The sequence below is a fragment of the Perca fluviatilis genome, chromosome 22 (assembly GCF_010015445.1).
Source record: "Perca fluviatilis chromosome 22, GENO_Pfluv_1.0, whole genome shotgun sequence".
Classification (NCBI taxonomy): Eukaryota; Metazoa; Chordata; class Actinopteri; order Perciformes; family Percidae; genus Perca; species Perca fluviatilis.
In genome coordinates, this window is record NC_053133.1 from 12,278,434 (window position 1) to 12,296,301 (window position 17,868).

Sequence of the window (17,868 nt, forward strand, 5' to 3'; positions counted from 1 at the left end):
TTAGGATGCAGCAAGGGACTGGAGTACCAAACAGCTGTATTGACTGGTTGCGGCTGGCTGGTGTTCCACACCTGAGGTGGCCGATAGTGGCAGATGGGAAAGCTCCCTTATGGCTGTGGCTTCTGGTGATTTGAGAGAAATAGGTGATTGACAGGCACTCCCAAAATGAGATGATTGACGTGCACTGTCACAATGAAAACTATTTTTGTGTGTGTGATATGAGTACATTGTAACCTTGGTGCAGTGTAGCTCTGAGATACTGACCATGAAAGATTTCAACTACAAACTAAAGTGTTATGTACTTCAAAACTTTGTGCCATTGTAGTATTCAGTTTTTAGTATTTCACTTTCAGAGATTAACCTTCAAAAACAAGCAGTGATAATATGTAAAATATAAATGTGTCCATAAAGATTGTTTAAAAAGACGTCAGACACAATCTTATATTTCTGAGCTCACAATGTGCACTGATGATGTGTTTCTATATGCATTGCCGTGTTGTGTAAGATATTTGATAGTAACCAAACACCATTCTATAGTTGCACGTTTTTTTTCATTGACTATGATTCTCTTTGTTTTAAAATGTGAGGCTGCTTATTTATTGACATGATTTCCTCTCAGTGAAGGGCTTGTGTCTGTAAAACACATTAAAATCATAATGCAATTTTTGCTAACCCAGGAGCAACGTTATTGTTCTATTATACTCACCGAACAACAGCATCCCAGCCTGTTTATCAATCCAATATCTCATAATGTGCTCTCTGCTTGGCCATTTTGAATATAAAAAGATATCATACTGTTATTGTACCATATTTCCTATATTTAGTATCAATCTCTTGTTCTGACATGAACCTGACACATCCAATATGATATTTGATTAGTTGTTTTGGTTTTTTGTTGTTTTTTCATAGTCTCCAGGTGATATTGGATACATGTGCAGAGCTGGTATTATGTTGGCTGTTTCATCTGGGTATAAAAATGATTTAGTGTGTACTCGGCACGCAGTGTCATTGACTAGCTTTAATTTCACTGCAAGGGTGGGCTTTATTACTCTGCTACTCTGTGTGTGTGTGTGGGTGTGTGTGTGTGTGTGTGTGTGTGTGTGTGTGTGAGGAATAGAGAAGGAGCGAGAGAGAATTAATGTTTCTGTGCGTATATATCTGTGTGTTTCCATGCTTGCTGGTGTAGCAGCATGCCACACATGTGCACACACATGCTTATGTGCATATCTCTGTATATCTCTCCCTACCTGCTGTATATCCAGCACCTTCAGCATGTAATTACCATTCAATGGAAGAATCAACTAAAACCAACACGTGGAACAGCTCTCACATCACACTCTGGCCAAACCGGTGGTACCAGTTCAAGAAACCGAGGGGCTCCGCTTTGCCGTGACAAACCTTACTTTTGATCAAATGCTACAGAGCCATAATCATGTTTGTGCCACTGAATTCTTTAACCTTTCAATGACCCCGCTGAATGCCAGCGGCCCAATCACAGAACCTAATTGAATCTGCTCGGCGGCGCCCCCCCCCCCCGACTGATGAAAAAATAAAATTGGAGGTGAAAAATGAATACAGCAGCAGAGAGAGAGAGAGAGGGAAGGTGATGCTGGTGGTGGAGGGAGGGAGGGAGGGGGGAGGGGGTCGCATTGCAGTTTTATAAATACACAGATGTGCTCACAAACACCCAGTCACACCTTTTTAGATCCTGAAGGAGAATGGGGAGTGGGAAATGATACACACAGAGAGAGAGAGAGAGAGAGAGAGAGAGAGGGGGGCTGGGCCCAGGTTTCTCATTACCCCCTCGGCCCATTCGGTGGATATTCCTATAAGATAATCTGATTTATTTGCAATTTTCCTTTAAGCGGCTTAGTGTTTACCTCCAAGATTAATATTTTTCTCTGTTATTAATATCAGACTGTAATTAGGAGTGATGTGTCTCGTCTTGCACAGTTCCGTGGCCGCCAGGCAGCTAGCTGGATGAAACTCTTGTGATCCCGTTTCATAAGACAAAAAAAAAAAGAGAAGGAAGTTTTAAAAGGCGGGAAGAGGCTGCAGGGCGGGGATGTAGAATTACAATTGCGGCATACTTGTCTTTGTGTCTACGGGTGTGTGTGTATGCGGGCCCGTACGGATATGGGAGTGTGTATTTCTTAAGTTTATGTGCGCGTATGTGTGTGACAGTGTGATGGTCCCCTCTGATTGATAAGGTGTCTGTGGCGGCTGCAGATTGCTCTTGCTGATTGCTTCTGAGAGCTCCAGCTGATTTATAATCAGAGCAGGATGAAGGATTGAGCTGTGGATTGCTTATCTGTTTAGCCCCCTCACAACATAAACTTACAAATTATCATGTTGAACACACACACACACACACACACACACACACACACAAGCACATGTGAAAGAAAAAAATGTAATAATGCGGACTTTCTTATTAAACGACCGCAAACACACACACACACACACACACACACACACACACACACACACACACACACACACACACACACACACCGGCCACACAGGACATAAACAGGTTTATTCATCAGCACAGTCATATTTTCATGATTGCCCAAAAGAGTGCAATCAGTCTCATGTGTTTACATGTCAGTATCAGATGGATATAAGTCAAGTTAAGTTGTAATTAACTTGTTTTATGCACTTAGAGTTTTGATTTGCTCCATGCTGAAGAATTATTTAGAAGATTCTGTACCAATGATCAAGGATGTGGATCTGTGTTTCGTTTTTTTCACACACACTTCCGCTGCTTACTTTACTGGATATTTGACTGCTTTTCTGAACGCATCCTCGCATCCCTAGAATCTGCACCATGGGAAGAGTGGCTAAAACGCCTCAGACAAAGTAACCTATACACACATGCTTTTATTCTGAAGAGATTCTGATTGTGTTTAAAATATTATATTTACACTATATAATATAACGGAAGTAGGTGTTTGTTGTAAAGAGGCTGGCATATTATGTGAGAGACTAATTCTACTTGGCAAGCCAGAGTACAAGGCAGGTTTAAATGCTGACAGGTTTAGTATGCCCTATGGCACTGTGACAGGTGTGTGTGTGTGTGTGTGTGTGTGTGTGTGTGTGTGTGTGTGTGGTGTGTGTGTGTGTGTGTGTGTGTTCCTCTGTCTCTGCGTCTTTCGGTCTTTCTCTTCCTTCCAATTCTTACCTGATTATCTGTTACTTTCTCTCTTTTCACAACAGTTGTTTGTAAATTTACAGTGACAGAATAACGAAAGAAGAACCGCAACACAAAGTACAGGAGCACTTGGCAACACACACTCACACACATACTCACTCACACACACACACTCACACACTCACACACACACACACACACACACACACACACACACACACTGACGAATGGCAGCAATTAGATGGGGAAACCAAGCATGTGAGGACAGAGGAGCGCTGAGGGGCTGCAACCGCTGTATGGAACGTGTGTGTGCTGTTTTTGTGTGTGTATATTTGGAAGGTTTTTATCCTTCTAATGCACAATCCATTTGTCTAAATATCAACACTGTCCCATATGTCACTGGACAGTGGCTGTGATGGGGTGCAGTTGGTTTTTGGGTGTTAACATTTGCAATCAATGACCAAATAAAAAAAGGTCTGTCCCTGGATTACAACATTATCCGTTTGCAAAAATTAATTGCTCATGGAACTAAAGAACAAAACAGAAATGCTTTTGTAATTGGCAGCCACCACACTTCTGTACACAAACATAAGGAGATGGTACAGACAGAGAAGAACAGCAATGCTTGTAATTTCTGTTTTCTCTTGCTCTGGTTCCATGTCAGCCTACTGAGCTGTTTAACCCATTGACACAGAGACCTTGAGTTTTCGCAGCTCTTCTGCTCTCTTCCCATTGGACGAAAAAAATCTTCTCACTCCAGTCAGAGCAGCAGTCCCTTCACATCTTATCTTCCCTTTTAATGTGAGAATTCATCTTTTCAAGAATTTCCTCACATCAGCCTCTCCTCACTGAATGACATCTCTATCTACTCCAATAAACAGATCTCCATCCTTACCTATTTCTGAGGATTTTCCTACTTTTATTGACCATTTTGATGGTTTTTTATTTGCATGTCGTCACAGACAAAAGGTACAGCTAATATGGTCTTGTTATAATTTTCAGGCCACACATATCTCCTATTTCATATTTTATATCACTATTTGCATTAGTGGTAGATTAGATGGCACAGCCGAATTGCATATTTGAAAGTCACAATTCATAATATACAGTAGTCAAATAATAAAACAAAGGCAAGTCAAACCAGATTTATGTATGTAAAAAATATGTAAGACACATTGTAAAAACACACCTAAGTTAATCTACATCAGCAGCTGTGTGCATAACAAACATTTGAAAACAAACTCATCTTGACAACACTGGTGACTTGATTCCCAGGCTTTACAGATGTGAAGAGGGCTACATTGAATCCAACTTTCCTAAAACATATCATGTGTCTGTCAGTTTATTTAATTCCAAGTATTTGTGGAGGGTGGAATGTGTATGTGAGAGCACATTTGTGTGGGTTTGTGTTACAACAGTCTTGCCTTCACGTCAACTTTTTGTTGATTTATTCTCTCCTCTGTGGGATTGTGCAGATTTTACAAGCAGGTGTAAGCGTGCATGTGTGTAGATTTCTATTTATGACCAGTGGACATGTGTGTTAGACATGGCCACTGATGAATTACTTCACTTCTGATTGCTTGCATCACAAATCATCCCAATATTATAACCCTTCTCATGCAAATAAGGTGTGTGTGTGTGTGTGTGTGTGTGTGTGGGGGGGGGGGGGTATGAATACATGTGTCTTTAAAATAATGCAAGCTGTTATTTACATATAAACTAAATGTACACTGTGAGTTCATATACTGTATGTAGCCCATTTATAGTATCTATGTGTGTGCATTATGAATGAGTAAGTGTGTGTGTGTGGTAACCCTGTACTGCTGGCAAGCTCATTTCTCTAGAAATCAAAGTTAAATGGGTCATCTATCATGAGAATATGTGACTGGGACACTTGTCTCTGCCACACTCAGTGTGTGCGTGTGTATGTGTGCAAATATGCACACAAATGCAAGGTGTGTGGTGCAAGGACAGCGTGTGTGTGTGTGCTCTTCTGCAACTGTGTGTACACCATCTTACGTGTGTGCATATGTCTGCGTGTGTGTATGTGGCGGCCACTTGTCTTTGCCTGCGCTATGATTAATGGTTTACATTGGGCTGTTCAACCATGCATGTTTCTTGGTTTATCGTTTTATGCTGTCTCCAATTAAAGCTCCATAACTTGAGTGATGGCTTCACGCCAGTGTCCATCAATAGAGGCCATCAGTGGCCTCATGCATTCAGGATATGGAAGCCACACACTAACTATTATCCTCTTTTGTCAGAGCCAGTGGGCAGTCTCTGTGTCTGTGTGTGTGCACTGTGCACGCATGCACAAAAGTGAAAAATATCGATTTTAACTAATACCAATACCAATAAACCTTTAAAATAAATCTAATTTACTTCTTAAAATCTTATCTTAAAACAAATTAAATAAATTGTCAGCATGGTAAAATAATACCCTTTTTTTTATCTAATCAATAACAATCATAAAGTAATCAATCAATTAATCGCCCTGAACAAGTGGAATCTTCTCGTCTTACTGGCCATTTCTTTTTTCCTTTTACTTGATATTAGAAGGAAAGCTGGAAATATTTACACATGAATAATTAGTGTAATTTTTTTGCAGTGTGTGTATGCATGGAGAATTTAGCATCTTTGTGTCACCGTGTGTGTGTGTGTGTGTGTGTGCTTGCCTGTCTGAGCCAGGAAAGTAGTAGGTGATACATACATGTGGACGTGTGAGCCCGTTCATGTGTGCACAGCGCAGGCGTGCATGTGCCGTGCAATATCATTTCACGCAATATTATTTCTCATATAGCTGTAATGACATTAGGCCGATATGTTGATTATACTGTCGGCAAACAGCAGCCTGCTGATTGGGTTAGCATATTACCCTATATCACATCTCTCCATTCATCCCTGTGTGTTTTTTTTATTGCCCTCATTTTTCCAAATCACTTCCCACTTCCCCAGTTTCCTGGGCGAGGTTCCAGGCTATGCAAGCAGGTGATGTGGAGTAATATGATGATAGGAAGGCACAACGATGCAAGAGAGGAAAAGCTAAAACCTGAGAGCAGCTGTTGTTACATGTCTGGATGCAGGACAAAGCCTTGTGGTGGCACAGCAAAGTGTTAACTTGTGTGCAAAATATAGGGGATAGTAAATATTTGATCACACTGACAAAAGCACAAATGAGCACGCACAGGTTGTATGTGTGATGGTTTCTGGTCAGCATGTGTTTTGGATAAAGGATAAAGTAAAAGGTGTGCAGATTGGTAAAGAAAAAATAGGGGGTGATTTAGTGAAGACCAGATAAAGGAGGGACAGGGGGAGGCAGGAGGCAGAGAGATATTTCAGAGTGGGCTTCTCAGATTGTTAAAGAGAATGAGATTTCATTTGCAGCTGGGACATTGAGTGATGACACCCATGGTGTGGGTCTGTCTGTGTGTCCGTGTCCACATGTGTGCACACGTTAATGGCGGAGTATGTATTTTCACAGAGAATACACGTGCACACACACACACACACACACACACACACACACACACACACACACACACACACAAATGTTATATATATACAAATATGTATTGTACAAACGGCAGGATTGCTTGTGCATTAGTTCTGTGTGTGTCAGTTCCCTTTAACATCAGTCTCTAAGTGGTAGTGGCAAAATCAAAATCACTATAAAACACTACAACAGTATAGTTTCACTCTTTTTCGCCTTATCCTTGGCCAGCGTGTACACACAAACATACATATACACTCAAACATGGACTTCATTATTACCTAGCAGGAAACAAACACGACACGAAACACCACAGGCAATATTTACGTTATGGTGAAACAGAGACTTTTAGTGTCGTTTGGCTCTTAAAACCGCAACATGTCTAACTGTCAAGATAGGAAATTTCACAGCAAATTGCTAATGGTGTTATCGATATTTGTACCACATGTGAAGGTTATGATTTAGCCATGCACGGTGTACAGTTGGACACACAGGCAGTAAATGGAAAAAAAGATAACAATAACAATAACTCACATCAGCCATCCCTAATATATAGGCTGCTACACCATGTCATGGCTATATGACACTTGGAGAAAAATGAACCGTGGTTATCTGGAAATTAAAAAAGGGACTGATTTAATATTCAGCAGTGGCTGAAGGGGCTAGGGGGAAGGGAAAGAAGGCGGACCTATGGATGGGGGAGAGGGTGGAGGAGAGGAAGCCGGAGAAAATTAATCAGTGGTATCATCTCCATGGGAGTTTAGCTAACCACCGACCTCAGCGCTTTAGTCAGCCTATGAGGGAGCTTCTGCTGTAGCCACTGCCATAACAAACCAAACCCACCAAATCATCATGCATATACATTTCCACACAAAGACACACACACAAACACACACACATACAGAGGGAGATCAAACATCAGACTTCCCTTCACCCATCATCTTCATTCAAGCCCTGTGTCATCAAAAGGCCCACTCTGCTATGTTTCTTTGCGTTAGCGTTTGATATATGTGTATAATCTGTGCATACTGTCAATCATTACAGTATGGGTATGGGCAATATCTGTGTTCTCTGTGTGTATGAAGAGTAAGAAAATCATTTCAGTCATGGTCACTATCTCAGTGTGATGTTGTAAATTTTTGCCATTTTATTGCAATTTTGTCTTCTTATGAGGATTATTCCACGCAATATCGCTCATAACTGATTTGCTAACGGTTTTAACAATAGAGGATCTTTGAGCGAAGACAATACACAGGCCACAGATTTGTCTAAAGTTAATGCCAGTGAATGAATATGAAGCCCTGACTGTGTTCCAGGCCAAGGCCAAAATGGTGTCTTTAAGGGGCGAGCTAAGCGCCTTATTTGAGAGAAGGATGGAGGAGAAAGAGGCAAAGATTAACCAACTAACTGAAGAGCTGAATGGAGTGAGACAAAAGGTAAGATTCCAAGTGTACACAAACACACATGCTTTTCTTTGCATGAAATTTAAAGACATGGTTTCATGCTACATGTCACAGATTCTTAAATGAATGTGTCCTATTGTCAGACTGGCGAAAATCATAATTGTTCTCCTTTTACCCAATAATAATATGTTGTGAATTTAGACTGCCTATTTATTTTTATCCGTCAAACTCCCCTGCATGTATAATACTGAAAAGCTTTGGAGCGAATTAAGAAATGTATTGCATGGTGAAGCTTTTGCTAAAATTATTGGTTGACCCCTGAGATTCTGTTAGCTAATTTAAGTATGCTATCATAGCGCTTCAATCAGTTTTTCACCCACCTATTTTACACCCTTTCAATTATACAGATTACCAATGCTGCTCGAGCTTATTGAGCTGTGCTTTTGATTCAAAGGCACACCGGCCCATTGAGGCACAAGCACTGACAGAAACACACACGCAAACACACACCACTTGATCTGCATATCATTATGCTTCTGATCGAATGCCAAGGTTCCGCTCAAAAAAGACATCAGAGTCAAATGGAGCGAAGATATACACAACACCTGTAGGATTTGTGTTTGTGTTGTGTGTGTGTTTGTGAGTGTGTGCGCCCGTGAAATAGGCAGCTGTGAAATCTGCACCTGTTTAATTGAATTAGCCTTGTTAATGTATTCACACCGGCTGCCAAAAAAGCACGGCTTTAACGAGCTCGTTAGACCAATTAGTTAATTAATTGTCTGTATAGTCGCGGCTTCCCAAAGAGCTGTGTCTTCATTATCTGATGTCTGCCGCCTGTTGGATCATTGAGTGAGCGCTGATAATGCATTGCTGTCACACTGCACTCATGACTGTGTGTGTGTGCGTCTCCTCAAATGTCACATATATTACTATATGTGTGTATACACTGTGTTATGTGGTTTTTGTGCAGAGACACTGGTACGTGCGTGGATGCTTGTGTATATGTGTTTGTATGTCTGTGTGTGGTATGCTCAGAATATGGCGGCCAATATCAGTGTGCATATTGCAGTGAAAGGTTATGTGGGGGCTGTCACTCCCACAGGTAAAGACAGAGCAGTCCTCCTAGCCACTTTCTAATCTCTCTTTTATTAGAAGTTAATATCCCGCCTGCTCTTTCTCACTCCACACTCCCACCTGCTTAGAAATGGCCCCGCTCCATCTTTTTAATTCAATTATATTAGCCACTCTCTCTCTCTCTCTCTCTCTCTCTCTCTCTCTCTCTCTCTCTCTCTCTCTCTTCTCTGTGCCCATAACTCTGCAACTCACATCTCTCTCTCTCTCTCTCTCTCTCTCTCTCTCTCTCTCTCTCTCTCATTCTCTCTCTCTCTCTCTCTCTGTGCCCCTAACTCTGCAGCTCACATCTCTCTCTCTCTCTCTCTCTCTCTCTCTCTCTCTCTCTTTTTTCTCATTCCTTTGTCCTCAAATGTTCCATTTCTATTCGTAATCCGAGATGGAGGATAGACTTTGGCCAATCAAGGATTTGTGCAAGCTGTTCTCCATTTCTCCTCTCCTCCGCCTTGGTGGCAAAAACATACGATGGCTAGGAGGAGAGAATAAAGGATACAGGAGGAGAAGAAGCATTAGACGGGGGGAGCAGGAGCTGAGGGGAGGACCCCAGGGGCGAAACCTTAATTGCTAAAGTAATGAGACTTGATCAGATTGAGGCTTCTCTCTCAATAGGGACTCTACTAATATGAAAGTCCAAGGCTTACGCACTAATTTGAAATAAAATCAAAATCTGATATTCTTTCTTCAGGACTTCCAGCCAAGATCCAATACTCCCCCACTGGAGAATTAAGACTTTACACAGACCACATGGGAACTTTTAATCTCTGATAGTGGCAGATTTGGAGTCGAGAAAAGTCACCATAGTATATTAATTATGTAACAATATTACAGAGTTCTGAAAGTCAGTGGCTAAAGACCTTGGTTAAAGGAGGAATTTTGACAGACATTGTGATCTTTAACTAGCTGCGTCATGGATAGATAGCAGGGACCATACAGGGGGGTGGTGGGAAATTAATCATACTGCATGAAAATTGAGTAGAATACTATATTTTTTAAAACATTAATATAAATGATGTAAGCAAAAATAGTATTTGTTGACCAATAAGTAACAGAACTGCTTATGTTTGCTTTTTTATATTTTTGTGACTTTCATTATCTAAACATGCCAGATTGCAATTGCAAAGAGTTACAGATTATATGTTACTGCAGGCACTTTGCCATGAGAGAATCCATGCTGTCATTGTAGCAATATTCACACACTGCTGCATCAGCCATTAACTCATTTTAGAATGCACCCACTGGCTTTACTCAGCCAAATCTAGCTACAGTACACAATTTAAAGATGGCACTGAATAATCCGTATTCCATCCATCCATCCATCCATCTTCTTCCGCTTATCCGGTGTCGGGTCGCGGGGGGAGCAGCTCCAGCAGGGGACCCCAAACTTCCCTTTCCCGAGCCACATTAACCAGCTCTGACTGGGGGATCCCAAGGCGTTCCCAGGCCAGGTTGGAGATATAATCCCTCCACCTAGTCCTGGGTCTTCCCCGAGGCCTCCTCCCAGCTGGACGTGCCTGGAACACCTCCCTAGGGAGGCGCCCAGGGGGCATCCTTACCAGATGCCCGAACCACCTCAACCTGCTCCTTTTCGACCGAAGGAGCAGCGGCTCTACTCCGAGCTCCTCACAGATGACTGAGCTTCTCACCCTATCTCTAAGGGAGACGCCAGCCACCCTCCTGAGGAAACCCATTTCGGCCGCTTGTACCCTGGATCTCGTTCTTTCGGTCATGACCGCACCCGTTGTGCCGATTCTCCGACCAATCTCCCGCTCCATTGTCCCCTCACTCGCGAACAAAACCCCAAGGTACTTGAACTCCTTCACTTGGGGTAAGGACTCATTCCCTACCTGGAGAAGGCATTCCATCGGTTTCCTGCTGAGAACCATGGCCTCAGATTTAGAGGTGCTGATCCTCATCCCAGCCGCTTCACACTCGACTGCGAACCGATCCAGTGAGTGCTGAAGGTCACAGGCCGATGATGCCATCTGGACCATGTCATCTGCAAAGAGCAGCGATGAGATCCCCAGCCCACCGAACTGCAACCCCTCCCCACCTTACCATACCTACCTACGCCTTGATATCCTGTCCATAAATATTACAAACAGGATTGGTGACAAAGTGCAGCCCTGGCGGAGGCCAACCCTCACCTGAAACGAGTCCGACTTGCTGCTGAGAACCCGGACACAGCTCTCACTTTGGTCGTACGGAGATTGGATGGCCCTGAGAAGAGACCCCCTCACCCCATACTCCCGCAGCACCTCCCACAGTATCTCCTGGGGGACCTGGTCATACGCCTTCTCCAGATCCACAAAACACATGTAGACTGGTTGGGCATACTCCCAGGCTCCCTCCAGGATCCTTGCGAGAATAAAGAGCTGGTCCGTTGTTCCACGACCAGGACGGAATCCGCATTGTTCCTCTTCAACCCAAGGTTCAACTATCGGCCGAACCCTCCTTTCCAGCACCTTGGAGTAGACTTTACCAGGGAGGCTGAGAAGTGTGATACCCCTGTAATTGGCACACACCCTCTGGTCCCCCTTTTTAAAAAGGGGAACCACCACCCCAGTCTGCCACTCCTTTGGCACTGTTCCAGACTTCCACGCAATGTTGAAGAGACGTGTCAACCAGGACAGCCCCTCCACACCCAGAGCCTTGAGCATTTCTGGACAGATCTCATCAATCCCCGGGGCTTTGCCACTGTGGAGTTGTTTGACTACATCAGTGACTTCCGCCTGGGAAATCGACGACAATCCCCCATCATCCTCCAGCTCTGCCTCTAACATAGAGGCAGACAGTATTAGTCAGATTCAGGAGTTCCTCAAAGTGCTCCTTCCACCGCCCTATTACCTCCTCAGTTGAGGTCAACAGTGTCCCCTCCTTACTGTACACAGCTTGGATGGTTCCCCGCTTCCCCCGTCCTGAGGTGGCGAACAGTTTTCCAGAAGCACTTTGGTGCCGACCGAAAGTCCTTCTCCATGTCTTCTCCAAACTTCTCCCACACCCGCTGCTTTGCCTCTTTCACGGCAGAGGCTGCAGCCCTTCGGGCCCTTCCGGTACCCTGGCCTGCCTCCGGAGTCCTCTGGGATAACATATCCCGGAAGGACTCTTTCTTCTTTCAGTCGGACGGCTTCCCTGACCACCAGTGTCCACCATGGTGTTCGTGGGTTACCGCCCCTTGAGGCACCTAAGACCCTAAGACCACAGCTCCTCGCGCAGCTTCAGCAATGGAATCTTTGAACATTGTCCACTTGGGTTCAATGCCCCCAGCCTCCACAGGGATGACGAAAGCTCCGGCCGAGGTGTGAGTTGAAAGTCCGTTGGACAGGGCCTCCTCCAGACGTTCCCTTACCCTACCCGCACTACCCGTTTGGGCTTACCAGGTCTGTCCAGAGTCTTCCCCCACCCCCTGACCCAACTCACCACCAGATGGTGATCGGTTGACAGCTCCGCCCCTCTCTTCACCCGAGTGTCCAAAACATACGGCCTCAGATCAGACGAAACGATTATAAAATCGATCATTGACCGTTGGCCTAGGGTGCTCTGGTACCAAGTACACTTATGAGCATCCCTATGTTCGAACAGGGTGTTCGTTATAGACAATCCATGACTAGCACAGAACAAACAACCACTCTGGTTTGGATGAGGGAGGCCGTTCCTCCCAATCACGCCTCTCCAGGTGTCTCCATCATTGCCCACGTGCGCGTTGAAGTCCCCCAGCAGAACAATGGAGTCCCCCACTGGAGCCCCATACAGGACTCCACTCAAGGTCTCCAAGAAGGCCGAATACTCCGAACTCCTGTTTGGTGCATATGCACAAACAACAGTCAGAGTTTTCCCCCCCACCACCCGCAGGCGTAGGGAGGCGACCCTCTCGTCCACCGGGGTAAACTCCAACGTAGCGGCGCTCAGCCGGGGGCTTGTGAGTATCCCCACACCCGCCCGGCGCCTCACACCCTGGGCAACTCCGGAGAAGAAAAGAGTCCAACCCCTATCCAGGAGTATGGTTCCGGAACCGAGACTGTGCGTAGAGGTAAGCCCCACCAGATCTAACCGGTAGCGCTCCACCTCCCACACCAGTTCCGGCTCCTTCCGCCACAGAGAGGTGACGTTCCACGTCCCCAGAGCCAGCGTCTGCCGCCCGGGTCTGGTCCGTCGAGGCCCCCGACCTTCACTGCCCGCCGTGTGGCAGCGCACCCGACCCCAGCGGTTCCTCCCACAGGTGGTGGGCCCATGGGCGGTAACTGTGAATAATCCGTATTCATAATATATATTACAGTGTTATCCATATTTACTCTTGTATGCTCTTGTCTTCACATATAGTTGAAATCTATCATGTGTTTACCAACCTAGTTAATTAACCAATCCTGATTCAACACCTTTATTTAGATAAGCATACATTACATTATCTGAGGATACAAACGGATACAGATGCAAACATATTTTATATATTTCTCTACTAAATACTATCTCATGAGGTACTAGAGGGAAGTTGAGAGTTAAAATGTCCTCAAATGTGAAACCGAGCCACACAATAGGCCTATACTGTGAAGTAGCCAACTGTGTAGTTTACCTGACACATCCAACACAGGCACAAACATGATTTGATGCTCCACTCCTTTTAATAGACAAAAAGTAATCAGTTGATGAAAATGTCTGATTTGGGTTTACTTTTATGTGTACATGTGATCGTTTACCTGTCTGACCCGTCTCTCATGGCTTTCAGTTTAGCAAAATACTGAAAACGATTCTGTTACACTTTCATTCTTTACAGAAATAACTTCTCAACAAAGAACGGGCTGGAGAGTGCTGCACACACAGCACAGCCACAGTGCATTGCTACATAAACCTAAAAAAATCGTACCAAGTTAAATTGATAGTAGATACTCTTTCATTTCAGAGTGAAGAAAATGCACACAGTCAAGTTATGTTAAAATGTAATGATATAAGTTGATGATGGCAACTATAGAGAATTTACTGTATATAATGTATATTGCATATGAAATATCGGCATGATATTAGTACAGTAAAACAGTTACAGTAGCTGGATTTTAGGGAGATATTGCTTTAACTTGGTTTAACATTGATGGTGATAATATTTAAAATGCGTAGAAAATGTGCTCTTCTGCTTCATAATCGCTTTTCACCTGAAATTCACACCTTATTGTCTCAGTTTTGTGAAACTCTAAAAACTAAAATTGGTGGAATATCCAGATTAAAGAGTCACTTTAATTCAGTTTCGCAATACTGGCTGCCCCATTGCTTATAATTGTTACCATCCATTAGCCATGCTGTAGAGTTAACTGCATTTAAGACCACCTTTAGCTCGCTGTTACAATAGGTTGGATGATATATATACTGCATAGTTTGCAGAGGAGCCAGAGGTTGGCTGTGTCTGTGCCAAGACACAAGTCCAGAACCACAGTCTGATGTTAGAGGAGAAGTAAAGAATGATACTGTACTGTAGGTACCGACAATGTGTGTGTTTGTTTGAGTCTGTATTGCGTGTGGTCGCAAATCTTAAATGGCCCAATGTGACAAAGTTGTGCATGTGCGTGTATATGTAAATGTCTTTGTGTTTGTGTTGACTGTCTGCGGAGCCTCCTTACTAATCTAACACAGGGCTCATTTCACACAGTGCTAATGAATAGGGGCTTTGATTTGGCTAGGGGTTCTGAACCACACGCCCACACACACTCACATTCATGCACGGGGTGAGGAGTTCAACCGCTGTCTGCTTCCTTAGAAATAATCAGTCTCTATCCCCCCAATAATAACTCAGGCTCTATTTTGTGTACAGTAAGGCACAGCAACATTTATTTTGTTGTAGTTTTCATGTATACATAAATATGTTTTATTGTGTCATAGTGAAAAATAATGTTGCTGTAGGTGATAAATTTGTCGAGGTTGATGATGAGAATAATGATGTTTCAGTTTTACATGCTACTATAAATATCACAGTCATGATTAGACTACAGTCTGATTATTTGCCAAACAAAATATCAGGGGCTAATGGACCTCACACAAAACATGATAAAGTTGTTGTTTCCACATGGAATTATCTTTAGAACATCTGCCAACAACACTTGGACATCCCACAGTGATCAGTTAGAACTGGTGCTCTGGAGAGCTGCTGCGCACAAGATGTTGACTATTACAAGATGTTTGGTGTGAGATATATTCTTGTACTTATCCAATAGTATGTACAAGAATTTGAATAATTAGGTTAGCTCAGTTGGTAGAGCAGGCGCACATATATAGAGGTTTACTCCTCATCGCAGCAGCTGCGGGTTCGACCCTTTGCTGCATGTAATTCCCCCTCTCACTCCCCTTTCATGATTTCATCTGTCCTATGAAAATAAAGGTCTAAAATTCCCCCAAAAAAGAAAAATTTATTAAAATGATTACTTCTGTAGGACGCATAGGGGTGTAACCAGCTAAAATACTTGTGACAAATAAATAAAGCGACAAATAATATAGACGGCACGGAAGCATATTGCAAAATGTATGAATTAAGCTATTAACTTTGTAGTAAGTAGCTAATAGTAATGTCAAAGGTTGCCTCCACGCATACTACTTTTGTTTGCATGTTTGGCATCTGCATAGACACAAGGCAGATACAACCTACAGGCTGTAGTAGTAGTGTATGCACACAGTACAGACTGGTTCATTGTCCATGGTTGTGTGTGTGTGTGTGTGTGTGTGTGTGTGTGTGTGTGTGTGTGTGTGTGTGTGTGTTAGATGAAAGAGAGAGAGGAGCATGTGAGGCACCTGGACCAGGATGTGGTTAGTTTGCGAGCCACACAGGACTCTCTGAAGGGAACCTTGGCTATGAAGGAGAAACACACACAACAGCTGGTCCAAGATATCGCACAACTCAAAGAAAGTCGGGCTTCACTGCAGAGCAAAGTAGGTAATGCACTCTTTTCTCTCTCTCTCACACACACACACACACACACACACACGCATACACACACACGCAGGAGGGGAGCTCTACTTAAATAGGGAACAGAATTGGGCAACCTTCTCTAAATCAAATCCAGTCAGGTACATCAGGGAATTCTCCTCATTTTTTACTTCCTTCACAGTTAATCATCCGTCCTTCTTCCCCTCCTCCTCCGCCTTCCCTCTCTCGCCCTCTCTCCATATTTAATAACTCATCGCCACCATCTTAGCTCCGCAGAGGGTTGCTTCGTTGTACAATAAAGAACCATGTTCGTGTGAATATCACTTAGCCAAGAGAAGGGAGCAAGAATGGGGGAGGGGTTAAATGTTTTTGTTTCTTTCTTTTGTCCGTTCATTATTTTTTCGTCATATTCTTTCTTTCTTGCCTTTCTTTTCCTCTCTCATCTCCCTCGTCCAGTCTCGCCCTCGCCCCAATGAGAACCAATGGTAATGTATGGGAACATTAAAGAGTCATACGCATGATGAATGGAATGGCCTTTAGGTTTCTCTCGTTGTCCTTTTCCTCTTTCTTATAATTCTCTCTCTATGTCTCACTCCCCACAGTATTTCTTTCTCTCTCCTTCTTTTACTTCCTTCTCTCGCCCCCTCTAGGTATATCAGTGTGACGCGTGGCAGTGATGTGTTTTAGGCTTAAATTACCCATTTACTGTGTCCTTGACCATGCCAAGTCATTCATCTGCTCCTAGTGTTTCGCTGCAGGTGCCCGGCAGCCAACTAGACCAAGTATGTTCAACATAAAAACATTTTAGTTACTTGACTTAGGCAATACTTGAAAGACTCTCTTAGATTATGACTTTATGGCCTTACTTTTATAACACTAACTCAATTTCCCTGTTACCTTAAGGACATCATTGGTGGATTGTTGTTTCATATCAGAGTCCAAATTCATTTGCACAATACAGCTTAAGTATTATTAGTGACACATCAGACATTTTGAACTGTTTACATCAGCAGCCATTTGACAGTGATTTCTGTCAGCCATTGCAGTGGTGTGTGCACATGAAATTGGCAGCATTATTTCGGTGTACCTAGTGCATTAAAGAAATGTGAGGTTTTCCAAAGACCCTTGCTAATAATAGCATAATATTTCTCTTTCTGATGTGCAGCACAGAAAAAGGACCACGACTCTCCGTGAGCCTCGTCCTAAGGTTCGAGAAACACTACACTTAGCGTCCTACGACTTTATGATGTGTGTTCAAGCAGTTTTATTGGTCCTGAGTCAAAGCAGAAACTGTAGAGTTCCCCAGCATGGCACAAAGCCTTTATGATGTTCCTTTTCACTGCTATGGAGACAGAGCCGAGGCGATCGTCCCTAAATTATACTTTCATCTGCTTTTCCTCCTGCTTGGATCATGTTGTAACGGTTCACCCACTCTCATTCACTCCTCTTCAACTCTCGCTACAGCTGCCCGCCTGCCTATGACTGTCCCTCTCTCAGCCTTTTGGAGGGAGTTCAAACCAGAAATACTGTACTTATTAATCTCTCTCCCCTCAGTTACAAACCAGCGAGTGCATGTTGAGTGACATCAGTGAAACCCAGGATCAGACCAAAACCAGCCTGGACACGGAAAGACAGCAGAGGCAGCAGATCCAAGACCAGTTGGACCGTGCCAACAAAGAGATGGAGCATCTGCAGCAGGAGATAACACATGTGCGTCACACCACTGCAAAGAAGGTAATTGGTTTCTTCCTCAAGGTCTTCATTGAAATATTGAATTATAAATTCTTGC

At 43.5% G+C, this 17,868-nt stretch overlaps 1 protein-coding gene across 3 annotated transcripts in view; it reads left to right on the forward strand.

The window, feature by feature from the left end:
• Nucleotides 1-17,868, forward strand: part of LOC120552514 (trichohyalin-like) — a 101,885-nt gene that overhangs the window by 35,954 nt on the left and 48,063 nt on the right. For all 3 annotated transcript variants that reach the window (XM_039790637.1, XM_039790639.1, XM_039790638.1), the window contains exons 8-10: nucleotides 7,961-8,080; nucleotides 15,914-16,081; nucleotides 17,634-17,813. In XM_039790637.1, the coding sequence (XP_039646571.1) occupies nucleotides 7,961-8,080; nucleotides 15,914-16,081; nucleotides 17,634-17,813 (468 nt within the window). The remainder of the gene's footprint in view (nucleotides 1-7,960; nucleotides 8,081-15,913; nucleotides 16,082-17,633; nucleotides 17,814-17,868) is intronic.